Genomic DNA, 18,120 nt, shown 5'->3' with positions numbered 1-18,120 from the left:
AATTCAGTCAGACCACTGAAAGATAACTTAATATCAATAAAAAACTTCCCGACTCCTAAAACTCAAAAGAATGTGAGGCAATTTTTGGGAAAAATAAATTTTTATCATAAATATGTGCCAAATATAGCCATTAAATTGGAACCATTGCATAACCTTTTGAGAAAAGGACAAACCTTTGACTGGACTGATGCATGTCAGGAGTCATTTAATGAAATGAAACAAATATTATGTTCTCAACCGATATTAACAATCTTTGACCCAAACCTACCTATTCATATATACACAGATGCTAGTATATTAGGAGTAGGAGCAGTACTAAAACAACCACAAAATAACAATGAAGAAAAACCAGTAGCGTACTTTTCGAAAAAATTGACTGAAGTACAGAAAAGGAAGAAAGCCATCTATCTGGAATGTCTGGCAATTAAGGAATGTGTAAAGTATTGGCAACATCTATTGATAGGTCGGAAATTCACTGTATTTTCTGATCACAAACCATTGGAAAATATGAACATAAGATCTAGAACAGACGAAGAATTAGGAGATCTAACATACTACTTATCACAATATGATTTCGAAATTAAATATTCGCCAGGAAGATACAACATTGAAGCTGATTGTCTAAGCAGAAACCCGGTACTTGGGCCAAATGAAAACTCAGAGGAACAGTTAAAAGTAGTTAATATAATAACACTAGAAGATATTCTAAAAGACCAGGTTAATAATGAATATATACAATGCAGAAAAAACAAGTTAATGAAAAAACAAAATGTTTACTACAAAAAAGTAAGGAAGAAAGAAAAAATTATTATATCAGAGGAATTTAGCATAGATTTCATGAAAAGTGTACATACAGATCTGGGGCATATAGGAATTAAACAAATGCAGAGAATGATTAGCTCAGTGTATACAGCAGAAAATATGACTAAAAACATAAAAAAAATCTGTGAAAGTTGTACAGTATGCTTAAAGAATAAATCAAGAGGACAAATTAAATATGGGTTGATGTCCCACTTGGGTCCCGTCACAAAACCTTTTCAGATATGCTCTATTGATACCATTGGAGGTTTCGGAGGTTCCAGATCAACAAAGAAATATTTACATCTTTTATTAGATCATTTCACCAGGTACGCGTATATTCTAACATCAAGTACTCAAAATGCTAATGACTTCATTAAATTAATAAGAAACTGTACAGAAAGTGATGGTATTGAATTAATACTATCAGACCAATACCCAGGTATCAATTCTAAGGAATTTAAAAGATTTTTGGATGAAAAAAATATTCCCATAATTTTTACAGCAGTGAATTCTCCTTTTTCAAATGGCTTAAATGAGAGATTAAACCAGACATTGGTTAATAAAATCCGGTGCAAGATAAACGAACATGACACTAAAATGGCATGGACGACTATAGCCCACAACTGTGTGCAAAAATACAATGAAACGGAGCATACTATTACTGGATATGCTCCTAAATACCTACTTTATGGTACAGATGTTACGATTTTGCCAAATGAGCTGAAACAGAAGAAGACTGACCATGATTTAATCCAGGCTAGGGAAAAAGCTTTAGAAAATACAATCAAATCACATAACTATAACAAGAAAATTTACGATAAAAATAGAAAACATATAGAGTTCAAAGTCGGTGATATTGTTTTTATAGAAAATGGAAATAAACTGAATCGAAAGAAGCTTGATGAATTGAAACTTGGACCGTACAAAATTTTACAAAAAATTTCAAACTCAATTTACAAAATAAATATTGAACATAAGAGATCAGAGTCCACTTTTTTCCACATTTCAAAGCTAACACCAGCTCCTATCTACGATTAAAGACCGTGCATGAAAAAACATCTTCACCTGACTTTCTTTACGGAGGGGGGGAGATGTAAAGAAAAAATGTATTATTCTTTAATTTGAATTCCGCGCATCAACCGTCATCGAACGCGCAGTGACATGACAACTAAATTATAAAAAATATAATTATGAAAAATATTATCAATCTCGTAATTGTATAAAGTAAAGTATAAAGTATCTTGTGATTTAGGAACAGACATTGTTAATCAATAAACATTAAATGTCGTTTCTCTTTTTACAGGTATGTAAATATTATTTTTGTAAAAATTCGTAGGTAAATACAAAATTTTATTTTATTCTTTCTTATTGTAAAATTAAATAAATAAATCTCTTTTTACAGAGAAACTCAATTGTGTTTCATTAACTGTGTCGTCCTAATAAAAAGAATACAAGAAAAAATCTTATATGTATAGACGAGATCTCCTAGTGGTTAGAACGCATGCATCTTAACCAATGAATGCGAGTTCGAACTCGAAAATCCAGTTTGGGTTCGAACCCAGAGCACCACTGGATTTTCATGAGCTTAATTTGTATTTATAATTAATCTCGTGCTCGGTGGTGAAGGAAAAAATGGTGAGGTAACCGCCATTTGTCTGATTTCAACAAAAATCTGCCAAATCTGTATCCACCATTGAAGTAGCTTTATGGTATAAGCTCCAAAATCTTCTCCTCGAAGGGAGAGCAGGCCTAACCCCAGCAGTGGTAAATTTACAGGTTGTCACTAATAAAGTAATATATTTTACTAGCTAAATCCGGCAGACGTTTTCCTATCAGTAATTACCAATATCATAGATTATTTATATACATAAGATTTATAATGCAAATGAAAAAAATATTACATAGGTTACACTAACGCTCCCCTCTCACTCGCGGGCGGAAACTAGTGAAAAATAAATCCGACACACACGTCAAGGTCGAGACATACTTTATAAATAAAATAATTCCAGGCAAAGGTACTTAAATATAGCCATTAGTAGTATCTGTTTTATTTAACTTGTATTTTTTTTTATGAATTTTTATTAATGAATTGTTTCATTCCACAATGTAACTAATTTTGTTATTTTTTTTAGGTTATAGCGTGACCTTGAAGAAGAAGGTTAGTAAAACAATTTAAAGTGTACCGTGTGACGCCAGGACGACAATCTAAGCGTAATCGATAGTGACTTAACCTACATATTGGGGTTACTAGGAATTAGGTAATTAATTAACAGTTCGAAGTCATGCTTTCACTGGATACATAAACAAACATGGCGCCACATGGAATGTGTTAAGATCTCAAATGAGACGCTAGAGACACATTTAGTGTATTCCTTAGGTGACAGAAGTTCGACCGTAATTATTGAGGAAGTAAATAATTATACATGTGTTTTTTTTGTAATTGATTACTTAAAATTCAATTGACAAGCATAGAAGTAAAATATACTGAACTATTTCGTCTTTGATTGCTCATATATAGACACTAAAATTATATAATGTAATAGACAATTTAAGTCTCGAAAGCCAATCTCAATAGACACTAGGCAAATACGAAAGTCATACTCTATTCGTAAACTCTTATGATGGGACAGCGAATCCGACACGACGGGAAATAATGTAGGCGCAGGAACGGCTTAACGTGTTTTACGAGTCCTGGAGTGTACCAACTTCGATGCTCCGGGCTGCCACTGCTCAGTATTATTTGACAGAAAACCCCAATTACTTTTTGTGAGCCCGACTTATATCTACCCTCTAGAACAATCAGGCAATCAGATGTAGATAGGAATGCACCATTTTAAAAAAATCTTAAGGAGAGATTTCCTCGCGATATTTTTTCACCACAGGCGCACGCTGCTTCGCTTGCGTTTTAGGGGTTGATCGTTTCAGCCATAAAAAGTAGCATATGTCCTTCCTTGGACTCTGAGCTTGCTTCACAGAAAATTACACCCAGCTCGATTCAGTGGTTTGGCCTTGAAAGAGCAACAGATATACAGAGTTATTTTCGCATTTTAATATTAATAGAGTTAAACAAAGCACGTGACTTAGTGTAAATCTGATTTGAACCTTTGAAAGTATATTTTGTAATGCTAATAGCGTTTACAATGATTCATATCTGAGTGAAGTTAATTAATAAAATCAGTATTTTGAACTAAAAGATACATTTATACGTAATGAATATGTATTAGGATGTACACTACAAGATTACGTAGATGATAAAATAAACCGCAGACTTAGAATTAATGATTTTATCAGACAGGATATATAAATTGAATTGTATTTTAATCAAATATTTACTTTATATAAATAAATGTACTAACTATTGTGTATAATTGCGTATGCTACAACCAAATGTTGTTTACACCTTTAAAGACGTATAACGTAACGCGAAAAGTTTCGTTGTGAACAGTGGCAACCGTGTCCCTAGTTTCCTTCACCATTTGATTCCCGATAATACTTCGGCGTAAATTGAGTTTATTGTCTGTTCTCTCGGCCTTCTTTTAGAATCTAATACTTCATACGTCGACACTTTATATTTTTTTATTACGTGAATTAATGTTTTAATTCCGATTCTTCTCTAACGTAACAAAGAACCAACGAATGTACGTGTTCTTGCGTAGGAATGGTTTATGAGCTGGATATTGATAGTCTGATAAAGACTATTTACGTTAGAAAAATGTACAGAAAGAAATCTTCGTGTGACTAAGAGTACGATTAGAATTACAAACAGACAGTAATCTATTCTGAACGCTTTATATTGCAGACTACTATAATCAAAATCTAGCAATCTGATTTATACCAATAACTTTATGACAGATGCCTAATTATTGAGAAATTTTATAAAAGACTAATATAGGTAAGAGTCGTCGTAGATTTTAGGTATGTAAAGCCGATGTCCTTTCTTGGGATTCAATCTTGCTTCATACCGAATCTCATCAAATTCGACAGTGGTTTAGTCAAAAAAACTTAACAGACAGACAGATAGAGTTACTTTCGCATTTACCTACGGAATCAGTATTGTTTAACGCAATTAAAACCTCACGGACCAGCTAGTCATTAATAAATGAATATGAATTGTAGATACAAACGAGGGATTTTTATCTTAAAAAAAAAACACCTTCAGGGTTATTTTTTGTAACGGACATAATAAATATTGTTGTAACGTTTTGTGTTTGCAATCTGAGGCATAACGTTAAAAGAAACGCCCTTAGATACTTGTTATCGTCCTTGGAGGATACACAGTTTTAAGAATAAGTTAAGGATTAAGGTAATTAAGATTAATGTATTTATAAATAATGTTTATTTTTGCAATATTATATATTAAAATATCGTGAGGAAATTTGCATGAAATAATGCCTTATGTATATCCAGTAACCAGCGCTGGAACGGTGTTGTGGAATGATGACCAAGTGTTCTTCTTAATATTTCAGATAATTTATCTACGTATTGATTTTCATGCCAATCCAATCTAATCTTCGCTCGCGTTTTTTAGGTCGTTAGGTGTTAGGTATAAAATAGCCCATGTCCTTACCTGTAGTTCAAGTTTGCTTCATACCAAAAAGATCAATCAGCGGTCTCTCCGACCACAAATCGATAGACGAAGGTTAGAGGCGAAAAATATATTGAATTTTAATGTAGAAAAACAATTATTTATAATTTAAAATAATACTGTGGTATTTTGATGCCAATTTAGTTTGAATAAAAATGAATGTTACCGGTCTCTGTGGGTGGCAGTCCTTATTTAGATAGAGTGGTGTGCAACCTTTACAATTATTAATAATACTTTTATTACTTGTATAACTGTGTCTGCAATGCGTTTTAATAAGTTTGTTAATACATATAATACATTAGGAACTGAATGCGGAAAGCGGAAAGTCTGGAGTTTTTGCGCATCCTTAGAGAGGCCTTTATTCAGCAGTGGGTTGCGTTTGGATGATGTTTGATTTTTTGATTCAGAAATAATGCTATTTAAAATATGCGAGCCCAGAATGGACCTGAATTGCAAAAGACTGTAAAAGGTGGAATTCTTCGGAGGAGACATTCGTCGAAGGATGAGATGTTGTTTGGAAAAACCGATTGTAAATAATAAATGTTAACCCATGTACTGTGAATTATGATAAAACAGCAATGAGGGTTTACTTTATTTTATATGTATCCACCAACCCGCATTGGGTAGCCTTCCTATGCCTGCCATATGCTTCTCAATAGGAACAGCTCGTTAGCTTGCTAGCTAAAATGAATTGTCTGTAGAATAAATAATACAATGACATTTTTTATTTTTTTATTTTATCATTACATTACGAAAACATTTAAGAACATTACGAAAGATGTAATGCGTTTTGTGATTGTAGTTATCGATGATGAAAACGTTACGTTTTGATTTTACGAAAACTTACTTTGTCACGTTTGATCGATTTCAAGTTTTACTTTTTTTATATCGATGTGTTTAAAGTCATTGTTTGAGGTTGAACGGTATAATATTTTTTTTGTTATTATATTTAGTTATATCTATAGTTAGTTAAATATATGATGCTTCCCACCTCCTCAGAGTCACGGGAGTATAGGTCAGGTGTGAAACAAATAAATATTCTTAATTTTTTTTGACAAGTCTATAAACGACTTCAATGTTATAACCTAAAGCTTTAAACATATTGATAATTATTGATATTTTATTGTTTTGATACCTTATCAAAAATTTAAGTTATTAACAGAGTAAATTTATTTTTCGTCTAGATCATCGAAATTGCAATTCACTGGAAAAATACTGTTAGTATTCTTGTCACCATTCGAGACGAACATAACTTGTATAGTACCTGTTTTTAATTTTGTTTTATATATATATTTTAAGTTTTTAATGTAATTAATTAATATTATTATATAAGTGTAATATTTATGAAATATTTAAATAATTCAACTGGTATTTTTTTGCGAAAAAAGAATAAAAACTACCTTATAAATACATATGTTAATGCATTTTTAAACGAATGTGTTCGTGTTTTTACCTTTGTTGCTTAATAAAATCGAACCATTAGAATGACGGATTACAATAAAACTTATGTTAGTTTTCTGACACCGTTTCATATTATAAGAATTTTGAGAAATTTGTTTTTAATAAATAAAATTATGACCCTTTAGCGAAGCCGGCGCTTAAGAGCCAGTTTGAGATATTAACTTCGAGTCTAGCTGGTTAGCTCTTACGAAAAAACACACAATGGTATATTTATAAATATGCACATATCAAATTAACTAGCTTGAACGCCCTTGATCCGTACGAAATATGTATAAAATTTTTATTTACTTTTAAATTAGTCTTTCGTTGCAATTACCGTTATAACAAAAAACTTGAATTGTTGTTACGAATATGCGCAAGAGTGCTTAAGAAATCTTTAATTATCATTTTGAAGAAACTAAATTAAATTAACTGTCTCATTTTTCATTTATTATTACAGTGTACTGAAACTTTCATTTTAGACTAGATCCGTCCGTTCGATATTAAATAGATTTTGGCGCGACTCATAAAATTTAATATATATTTTAAATGTTTAAGTAGAATTTACTTTAAATCAATATTCATATTTTCATACAGTTTATATTAAGTAAATTGTATATGTTAGTTTCTTATAGATAATATTATGATTGATAAAATTTTGTCGGTATTTTGGCTTTTAAAATGACAGTTCATAACTGCTCATAGTGTATTTATTTAAACTAAGTGTATTTTATTTTAGATTTGATAATATATATTTTGCTAATGAGGACTGAAATATAGAATTTATTTCCATAGATATTATCACCATGGTGTATCTTTCATTTTCATTTCATAGTATTCTAAAAAACAAAAGAGTGAGTACTTATTTATCCCTTAAAGATATATCTTCAAGCAATATAAGAAGACAACAATTTTATATAGGAAAAGTTAAATACATATCTCATAGAGTACTTACGGAGATTTAGGGGCTCCTCTTCCCTTAACACTGTCAGCTGACAACACTTTAAACGCTTCGCCACTCTCTGTCTTAACACTGACCGTCCTTTTCGCGGAACTCGGGGCACTTTTCACTTCGAAACTATCCGCTATACTCCGCACTGTCCCTTTGCTTATCCCAGACTCATATTTCGTCCTAGAGGATAGATCGAAGTACCTATCCTGCGCGTGGATCAACTGCGTCACCGTGAACGCTGTGTCCTGTTTCTTTAAATCGATTTTCGGTCCGAATAGATCGTCCCGTTCGAAAAATCGATCATCTTCTATGTCTTTGGACGGCGATATATCGTATCGGGAATCGATGGTGATGTCTAGGACCGGATCGTCTAGACGGAGAGATCGTTCTGTAGCGAACGCGTACGGCGTGTTCGCGAGCTCCTCTTCAAAGCTGTTGTATCTACTTCGAAACAGTGACTGGGTCTCCCCTCCATCTTCGTACTTCCCCCCGAATATGTCGTACTGTCCGAAGCGTTTGTTGATCGTGTCGAACTTCGGATCGGATATTTCTATTTGTTTGTCGACGGGACTCGCAGATGGGCTCATGTCGATGTGGAGTACACCGTTCTCGTCGGTGTATTTTAATTTTAGCGCCATTTTTACATTTTTTTAAATTCGTACCTGAAAAAAAATATCATTCGTTTTAAAATATATCTACAGTGGTTAATTTTTTTGATATGTTTTATAAGTACAGTTAACACATTTTACGAATGCATTAGAATATTGAAATAATGTTTGTATTTTAATATTAATAAAGAAATAAAATATTTATGCGACATCTTAAACAATTCAAATTTAATGAGAACATTTATTAATTGTTGATATTAATGTAAAAAAAATTTAAAGTATTGTATTTTATGATTTTAATAAATAAAATCAAGGATTCCAAGATCAATGAAAATATTAAATTTGTGAAAAGTTTATTATTAATATTTAATGATTAAATTATATTATTATGAATAGTTTTACAAAATACCCTTCAACTTATTCTAAGGCATAATTTACCTATTGGTATGTACACTGCAAGAAACTTAAGTGGGTGCGGTCTGGTGACATTGCATCTCAGGATAAAGAGAGATGGACTAGAAAAGTCAGTGCATGGACTGGATCTCCCGGAAAAACGAAAAGAGCTTACATAAAAAAAAAATCACTGTTTTTATTAATACTAAAGAATTCAAGAGGCTTAAATAAATAAACAATATTGTATTCATGCAACTTTTAAATGTTAATTCTTAGATATAATCTATTTTTTAAGTGTTGGCGCAATAAAGCATAAATAAATAAATAATGTATGTCAAACTGTATTCCAATCAGTCTTGAAGTTCGAGCGTTATTGTAACGCACAGTCAAACACAGGTTGAATTCCTAATATATCATAGTTGTTATGGTTAAATATCTAAAGAATATTGCTAATAAATTCAATCTCTATCTTCTTGAAAATATTTATACGAGAAGTTTACGTATTGTACCGAGTTAAAAACTAAAATCGGCTAACGAAAGATCGCGAAACATTATCCAGTATATTTTAGATGAATAACCTTTAATTTCATGGCAAACTCGATACAATTGTCAATATTTTTTTTATATGTACATACTACGGGAAATTCGCGCTTGTCACGTAAACAATTTAAATTTAAACCGTGTGAAACTATGAAGCGTGGTCTTCTTCTATACTAATATTATAAATGCGACAGTAACTCAGTCTGTCTCTTTGTTTGTTACGCTTTTACGGCCGAACCATTGAATCTACTTCGATGAAATTTGGCATGACACAAGATTGAACGCCAAGGATGGACATAGCGCGCTTTTTATTGCTAACATCTGACGACCAAGGTAAGGTTTTAGGGGTAAAAGAAGTGAAAGCGTGGGCACAGATTAATATTTAAAGTTTAATTTTGGTTACAGGCCAGCGAATTATGTTGACACTAACAGTATTTATAACGGGACATTATCTACGAATGTCTTGTTCACGAGTCAGCCTGTCTCGTGAACAAGACATTCGTAGATAATGTCGAAATATCGAGCTCCACCAAATAAAAATAAAAAATATGGTAAATATCCCGTTTTAAATACTGTTAGTAATAAAAATAACCATGTTAATTTAAAATCTTATGTTGACACTGTATCAAAAAATAATGGCAACATGTCTGTATAAATGTGAAAAAATATATCACTAATTACTATTGCAGGCCATGGTATCGAGTTCCATCGCACCAGTGGTAGCCTTGGTCGTCACGCGTTTGAAAACTTAACAGTTGATTGCTTTTGAGAAAAAAAAATATCAAGTACATTCAGATAATCTCAATTTAGATTTATTAAAATGTATTATTACATTTTTATATTTGACACTAAGCTATGCGTAGCATAACATTATTTAAACATGTTCAGCTGTTCAAAAGCCTCGTTTCCGCTCAAGAACATGATAGTTTAATTCAAGGTGCAGAAAGTGCAAATAACTCTGACGCCGCGCTTTAGGGGACGCCTCGTCTGTAATGGTCACCACATTCGGAGTCCATCGGTGAGGCGCCCCAAAAGATCTCTTGAAATATTTTTTCGGGGCTAGAGGGAGGGTGTTATCAGGGGAGATTGCTTCAGGCTGATTTGTAGTCTATTTCACCATACTACAATGCAAGTTATTATTATTAAAAATACAAAAAAAATATCACAATTATTAATAAAACAAAGCGTAAATAAATCACATAATTATAATGGAAAAAGCTTGCGTTTTAGGTCATTTTCGTATGGCACATATCAATTTAATGATATGTAGTTAATGTGCACTTAAATAAGAAAGAAAAATAACATTTTCTTGCGGTTATTTTTAATATAATTTACATTTAAACAGTTGTTTAATTACCACAATATATTCGTAAAATGGCGATTTAAAGTACTTAGTAACTCATTAAATATTCAAATTTAATGGTTTAACACATTAAATGTATAGTAGGCATTGGTTCGAAATGTTAAAATCTACCGAGAAGAACTGATAAGAAACTCAGGAGTTACACTTTTCCGACGATTAAATTATAAAGGGAATTAATAATATATAATAATCCTTTTAAAAAAAATGACATGTGCGCGTGTGTGTGTTTGTGCGATCACTCGAACAATATTACATTACACATATTGTCAATATGTGTATTGTAGTACTCTGTACAAGTCAGCTTGATTTTTTTGACAGACTGGCTAGTGATGGGAAACAGAAAATATCTAGTCAAAAAATAACGTTTTAAAATACTTGTTACTGTGACGAAATGATGTGGGTGTATTATGCGTGTAATTCTTTATTGCACTGAATATAAATTATTGCGTAATTCAAATTAGAATTAATTTTTTTTGTTTTTAATTTTTTTTTTTGCTAATGAGGCCCCAACCAAGAGGACCCCCGTTCGTAACAATAACTTAAGAATGATCTTTAATACTGATTTTTTTATAATCGATATTTGTAACAGTTACTGCCTGTTATTCGTATTCCATCCGTTCGACCGATGTAACATTGTACAAGCGTCTATTATTTTCAGTGTTCCTATTTAAATTTTACTTTGAAAAGTCTTAAAACTTTTGTGTTATATGTATTTTTTAATATTTTTACAATTTTTAAAATCATTAAATTAAGAAAATAACATGTTCGTCATTGCAAAGTTATGTCGATCAGAAAAAATTACATCTGTCAAAAAGATCAAGCTAACTTGTATAGGGTATAATCCGTTTTTACTAAAAAAATATATGTTTTTGATGTCGGACGGCAAATGGATCACCGGATCGTAAGTAATTGGCGCTGTAAGAAATATTAACCATTCCTTAAATGGCCAATGTGCCATGAACCACGGGAACAAAGATGTTATGTCCCTTGTGGCCGTACTCACAGTATTGCTAATGGCGGAAGAGTATCAAACAAGTGGAGGCCTGTACCACCAAGTAAAGTCTTAATTATATATACAGTTAAATTTTGATACTTTTAATATTTTATTTATCGAAATGAAAGCAAGCGTGTGTTTTATGATTGTATATTATTGTAATAAGGTTGTTTTAACAAACAAGAAAAGCAACTGTAATAGCGTATAGCAATAATATAGCAGCAATCGCGCTTTATTTGCTGCCATTTAATATGGTAACTTTACCTTTAATTTAACAGTGTAACATAACGATCCAATAGTGCTTTTATGACCCTACTTGAATAAAGTATATTTGATTTATTACAGATATATTTACAGAATCAGTTGCTAACTTCAGGAAATTTGTGCTAGAACCATAAAGCCTAGATCTTTTATTTGTTTTTTTTCAAATTTGTCCTTTTTTTCATAGGTTTGTTGTTTCTTATTATTATTATATTAGATATTATAATTAATTTTGTTCTGCTCTTATTATGTTTTTAGTTATAAGTGGAAACTTTACTGGTATATGTGCTAATTTTTATGCTTTAGCTTTAAGAATGACTTGTACTGTTTGTTTCCCTAATAAAGTAAAAATAAATAAAAAATAAAATAAATTTTTAAAGATCATCCAAATTGAGATCCTCCTTTTTTATTCTAGTATTTTTAAGGGGCCTTTATAGGTGGCCTATATGTCGGCCCTATCGTTACACGTTAAATTCAATCAAAATTGGTTAAAAAAGTAAGACTAAATCAGTTTGAGAGAATTACTAACAAATTCATAAATTTTAATTGCTAAAATACTCGAAGGGTTACTAAGAATTGAATTAAAAGCACCAATATTAAACAAATTTAAATATAGTTCATATTTTAGTGTTTCTCTCAAAATGTGGTTACGGACACATGCCAATAACAAGTGTGAGACATCTTCAAATACACATTCTTCACAGTTGGGAGTATAATTTTTCCTCATTAGATGCGTATCCTCCTTTTTTGAAGTAGGTAAAATAGTCTATCCTTAATTACATTACAATAAGTTATTATTAATGACAAGTCACGGTTATAAAATTGTTTCTTTATGGTATAATCGTAACACAAATACCATAGTTTTGTTCGGACAAAGCCCGATGGAACAAGGCGTGGCGTGTTTGTTAGCGAGGATTATATTTTATTTAATTTGATCTTCTATTTTCTATTTAAAATTTAAATACTTTAATCTCATGTACGGGTCAGCATTGGTCGAAGAGCATTTTCAAGCCCACGGCAGCTCTCAATGACAAATGTCTCCTGAAGGTTAAACATAATGACATACATACAATTCTTGAACAAACTAAATTTAGTAAAAGTTAAAGATACGCAGGTTGAAATGATATTTAACGGTTTCTTTATATTTAAACGGTAACATAATACCTTCTATTATACTTTCGATTTACTTGAGTACATTCCACAAAGGAGGTCATTTCGTTATTAGTCCATATGTTATTCGAGTACTTTATATCGTACAAAAATTGCTTCAACACTTTGAAAGACATAATAATAGAAAAAGTAAGCGTCACCGGGTGTCTGTGTTCTAAGTACCCAGGTAAACCAACTAGCTAGAGTCCCGGATAGCTGATTGAGTGGTTTTTCATGAGTATTACGGAGCACTAGGCAGTGCACCGATTGTCCAACATACCCTTCGACTATAAGTGGGGGTAAATGCGTTTTTCCAGCAAGATATAGAATAGGACTCTATTTAAGTAGTTTAGGCAACGATTTCGAATTCATTGTCATTACGAGACGGTTTTAAAACTCAGTAACCTGACTTAAAGTTTTGACATTTATGAAATATTGTTATTTATATTAATAACGACATATGAATTAGTTAATTTATATTCAATTGCCTTATAAATAATATTAGCAATATATTTGATTATGATTTTGCTGTAGTGAAACAATTATTTAAAATGAATCAATTAGTATTATTGTATAGTACTTAAAAATGTGAATTGTATTAAAATAATGTGATGAATTATTGGAACTTTATTGTTGTACAGAACGATGTTTGATAATTCCAATAATAAACTATTACAGGTATGTCGGTCCAATGGTTAGAACAAGTAAAACTTAACCGATGACTAAAGCTGGTTCGAACCCGTACCACTCAGTTTTTATGTCTTTTATTTACAGCAAAACGTGTCTAACACATTATCCACAACCCGCATTCCAACAGTGTCATAAAATAAGATCGAAATGTTCTTTTTAAAATGAGAGCTGGTCTAGAGTACCTTAAGACGACAATATTACAAACAGCATAAAACTGATAAATTAATGGAAATTTAAAGATATAAGCGAAATTAATCGCTAGCACTGAGGCTCCAGTCGTCCACACGGCGTTGGTATTCAAACATAAATTATAACAATACGTTGCGTTACCACATAATATGAAAAATGCTAAGATTTTTTTCCATTAGTTGAATAAATTATTTTCACGTCACGACATAATATTTGCATTTAATACTTTCCTTATTATTCGAGTGAAAAACAATATTTAATCCAATTGAATAATATTAAAATTAAATGTTTATTTTTAAATATTATGTTAATTAAAAAAGGTTTCATAATAAGAGTATCTACTCAACGGTATGATTTGACATAGTCTTTGTAATTATGGATTTCATTTGTAATGTTTTTAGAAGGAATAATTACTTGACGGTTCTTCTCAGTAGAAATTTAATATTGTAAAATTATTTTTGGAAGGATTTATGAGACCTTATTTCGCGGCAGAATGCATTTACCTTAAGCATATTCCAATCGAAGTAGGAATAAAGATAAACAAATATTAGATTAACGTATTTCATGCGATTTGCTAATAACTCTTTTGTGCACTAACATAAACATAATCAGCCTGTAAATTTCCCACTGCTGGGCTAAGGCCTCCTCTCCCTTTGAGGAGAAGGTATGGAGCATATTCCACCACGCTGCTCCAATGCGGGTTGGTGGAATACACATGTGGCAGAATTTCGTTGAAATTAGACACACGCAGGTTTCCTCACGATGTTTTCCTTCACCGCCGAGCACGAGATGAATTATAAACACAAATTAAGCACATGAAAATTCAGTGGTGCCTGCCTGGGTTTGAACCCGAAATCATCGGTTAAGATGCACGCGTTCTAACCACTGGGCCATCTCGGCTCTATTATATTTGTGCACTACTAAGAGATTATGTTTAATATTTGTTATTTATAACACAACACTATTACACTTAACTACTTATATCCACTTTAATTTTACTTCAAAAATTCCGATAACAGTATTTTACTACATTATTAATTTCGGGTTCAGCGGTGAAATAAAATATGGTGAAAATTTTGACAAATATTATCCTTACCATCATATCTATGGTCATGAGGGTTCTGGCAATATTAGAACCCCGGATTGTTAATGTGATAAATATTTTTGTGAGGCGCTGTTTTCAGTATGTATATTTATTACAGTGTTTTATCTGTGTGTGTCTGTATCCCAATGGAACCGTGCGCTCTGAACTTTGCGACGCTGAATCGCGCAGTAGATTAACGCAGGTTCTGGTGGAACAAGTTCGAAACCAGTAAGGTGGTCATTTATTTAGCAATGAGCCATTCACTTATCAAAGTTTAGACTTTAGGTTATATTTTTATCAATCATAGAAAGATATTAATCAGTCTCATCATCGGGGTTTAAATAAAGTAAACAACAGACTATATCAGACTTCTACTCTCAAGGCGAAAGTTTAGACCTTATTCCAATGAGCTACTTCAGTGCGGGTTGGTGGGTGATAAAATATAACACGTAACATATGCAGATTTCCTCACGTTGATTTCCTTCAACTTTGAGTTGTACATCAAAATTCAATGCTTACATTTGATCCTGCAATCTTAGTCTAAGACCTCGTATAACAACTGTGTAAATACAAATATATGTCTTATATGATTTGTGTTTATAATTTCTAGAATAGTATTACGACGAAACTTTCTGTAGGTATATTAAAATCCCGCACGCCCGTCCGCTTTGGCTATAATTTAATTGAAGGCGAAAAGTTGTAAATAATAATGGCTAACCTTGCGGCGAACGTTTAAAAAAGCGAGGACGTCCGTGATAAATAACTAGTTTCTTATATTAATATGTATTTGAATAATGACCGAGTGTTGTTATATACACGTGTTAACGTTTAACGATAAGTTATTTTGCCAAGTACAGTCGGCCGCAAGCTATTGTGTTGAAAACATATCTGTCTGAGAAGTAACTCAAATCGGTCTGTATTCGAAAAAGTGATTACTGATATGTATGATAAGAATTCCATATTTACTTTAGCCATTTACTTGGTGGTAGGGCTTTTTGCAAACACGTCTGGGTAGGTACCACCGACTCATCAGATTTTCTACCACAAAATTGCCTAGTACTGGTTGTGTTCCCGTTTGAAGGGTGAGTGAGCCAGTGTACAAGCTAGAGGGACATACCATCTTAGTTCGCAAGGTTGGATGTAAGAAGTGGTTAATATTTCTTACAGCGCCATAGTCTATGGGCTGTGTTGACCACTAACCACCAGGTGGCCTATTTACTCGTCCGCCTACCTATATTATAAAAAAAGCTAAAGAAATTAACATTTATGAGTTATTATTTGGTATAAATATAAATTGATTCACATACTTTGAAAATATAGCCTTCTGAAGGTGATAGTCAACTTTTTAGTTTAACTAAACGCTACCATTTTAGAATTATAGTATTTTGAATGATATTTTTATACGCGTTTAAACATTTTAATTTTTGTAGTTATTCAAAATCAAAATATTATTTATCCAAGTTTACAAGCACTTTTGAATCGTCATATTACAAAATCAAGTGAAGATACCACCGGTTCGGAATGTTGATACTAACGAGAAGAACTGACAAGAAACTCAGTAGTTATAGTTCTTCAACATTGAAAATACAAAGTTATGTTAGTTAATTAAAATATGTACATATTATATAATATATCCTGCCTGGAAGTGAACAAGTATTAGTATTATTATCCACTCCTTTTTATCATATATGAATAATATCCCTTTATGAGATTGCATGATTGAGTTCATTTTTAAATTTATATCTGAAAGGTAAACGAGCTAATGTTCCCATAGACTTCCAAATTCCAACAAAAGGAGAAATAAAGACAACTTTGACAGTGAAAAGGCTATTTGACTGGTTTTTAAAATGTCTTTTATATTATTTAGTAGCGGTTAAGGAACTCAGTAAAAGTTTTTTTTTTTTTTAATTCTATTTCATATTTGCTGAAAAATATCAAAATAAAAATTCCATATTTAAATAGCGCGCGAAAACGCTACTTTGACAATATGGCGCTGCAATGGGGTCGGTGACGTCACTTGCCTGTATTTTAATCTGTGGTACATATAATCCACATACAGTAGGCAAACGAGGTTAATAAGCAAGTGACGTCATCATAAGCGCGATCAATCAGAAGCGTTTTGTGTCACGTGACAAACGTTTAAAAGAATGCATTTTTATTTATGGATTTTTGAATAAATTAATTATTATTGACTTGATACCTTTGGACGAGATCTTGAGTAGTCTCTGGTATTCATTATGGATTCGTGGAAAAATGGCGTTTTAAATGTCGGCTAGTTGGTAACGGAACTTCGGAAGTAAAATTCAAGCAGAAATAAGTTGTAGTAAGTTTAGTTACATAGGTACAACACTATTCTATATTAATATATAAATGTAATTATATATATATTCCGAACTGGGGGTAGTTTTACTTAATATAGTTCTATAAAATGATGACCCAAATGTGGTTGTAAAAGCCTACTGGAATATATAATTTGACATATTAATGAATAGCTGTTTTCAGTTCATAATACAGTAGACCCTTTGGCAAATACGTGGGATATGTCAATTTAATGTCTGTGTTTATCTGTACTACTTTTTCGACAGGCTAGACACCAAAAGACACTCATACTGTAAGAAGTACCTATAAATGACTTTTCACTTGGCCAATGACAGCTTACACGGCTTACACGAGGTCTAAGATATGTCATGAGTTGGTGAAAAGAAAAATACAGTTAAATCAAAATATACATTATTTAAATTTACTTCAATACTGTTTTTATGACTTCTTGTCGATACAATCAATTTAATTCTGGATTATAAGTTATAACGATTCAAAAGTACTTAATGAGAATACTACGTACCCCTACGCAACATACATACATTAGTACACATGCATAACATTCTCTTTTATGTAACCTATAATATTATCACTTGAATAGTTATAAATTGTCGTTTAATCTATGTATCATTAATATACCACTGAATATTTGTAGGCCCTATATACATCTATTTCATATATTAGTGTGTATTTTATTAGTGATTTAAATAATATATATGTATACATCCTACCTGTGCGAAATTTAAACATTA

General features: G+C 31.8%; 2 protein-coding genes across 4 annotated transcripts in view; both read right to left on the bottom strand.

The window, feature by feature from the left end:
* Nucleotides 1-8,424, bottom strand: part of LOC113391984 (protein stum) — a 49,559-nt gene extending 41,135 nt beyond the window's left edge. For all 3 annotated transcript variants that reach the window (XM_026628153.2, XM_064219278.1, XM_064219279.1), the window contains exon 1: nucleotides 7,782-8,424. In XM_026628153.2, the coding sequence (XP_026483938.2) occupies nucleotides 7,782-8,416 (635 nt within the window). In that variant the 5' untranslated portion in view covers nucleotides 8,417-8,424. The remainder of the gene's footprint in view (nucleotides 1-7,781) is intronic.
* The window catches only part of LOC113392053 (zinc finger protein 26-like), a 257,766-nt gene that overhangs the window by 89,462 nt on the left and 150,184 nt on the right, over nucleotides 1-18,120 (bottom strand). The window lies entirely within an intron of this gene.

This window comes from Vanessa tameamea, chromosome 27, assembly GCF_037043105.1.
Source record: "Vanessa tameamea isolate UH-Manoa-2023 chromosome 27, ilVanTame1 primary haplotype, whole genome shotgun sequence".
Classification (NCBI taxonomy): Eukaryota; Metazoa; Arthropoda; class Insecta; order Lepidoptera; family Nymphalidae; genus Vanessa; species Vanessa tameamea.
The sequence above is the reverse complement of the archived record's forward strand: the minus strand, read 5'-3'. Positions and strand labels throughout refer to the sequence as shown.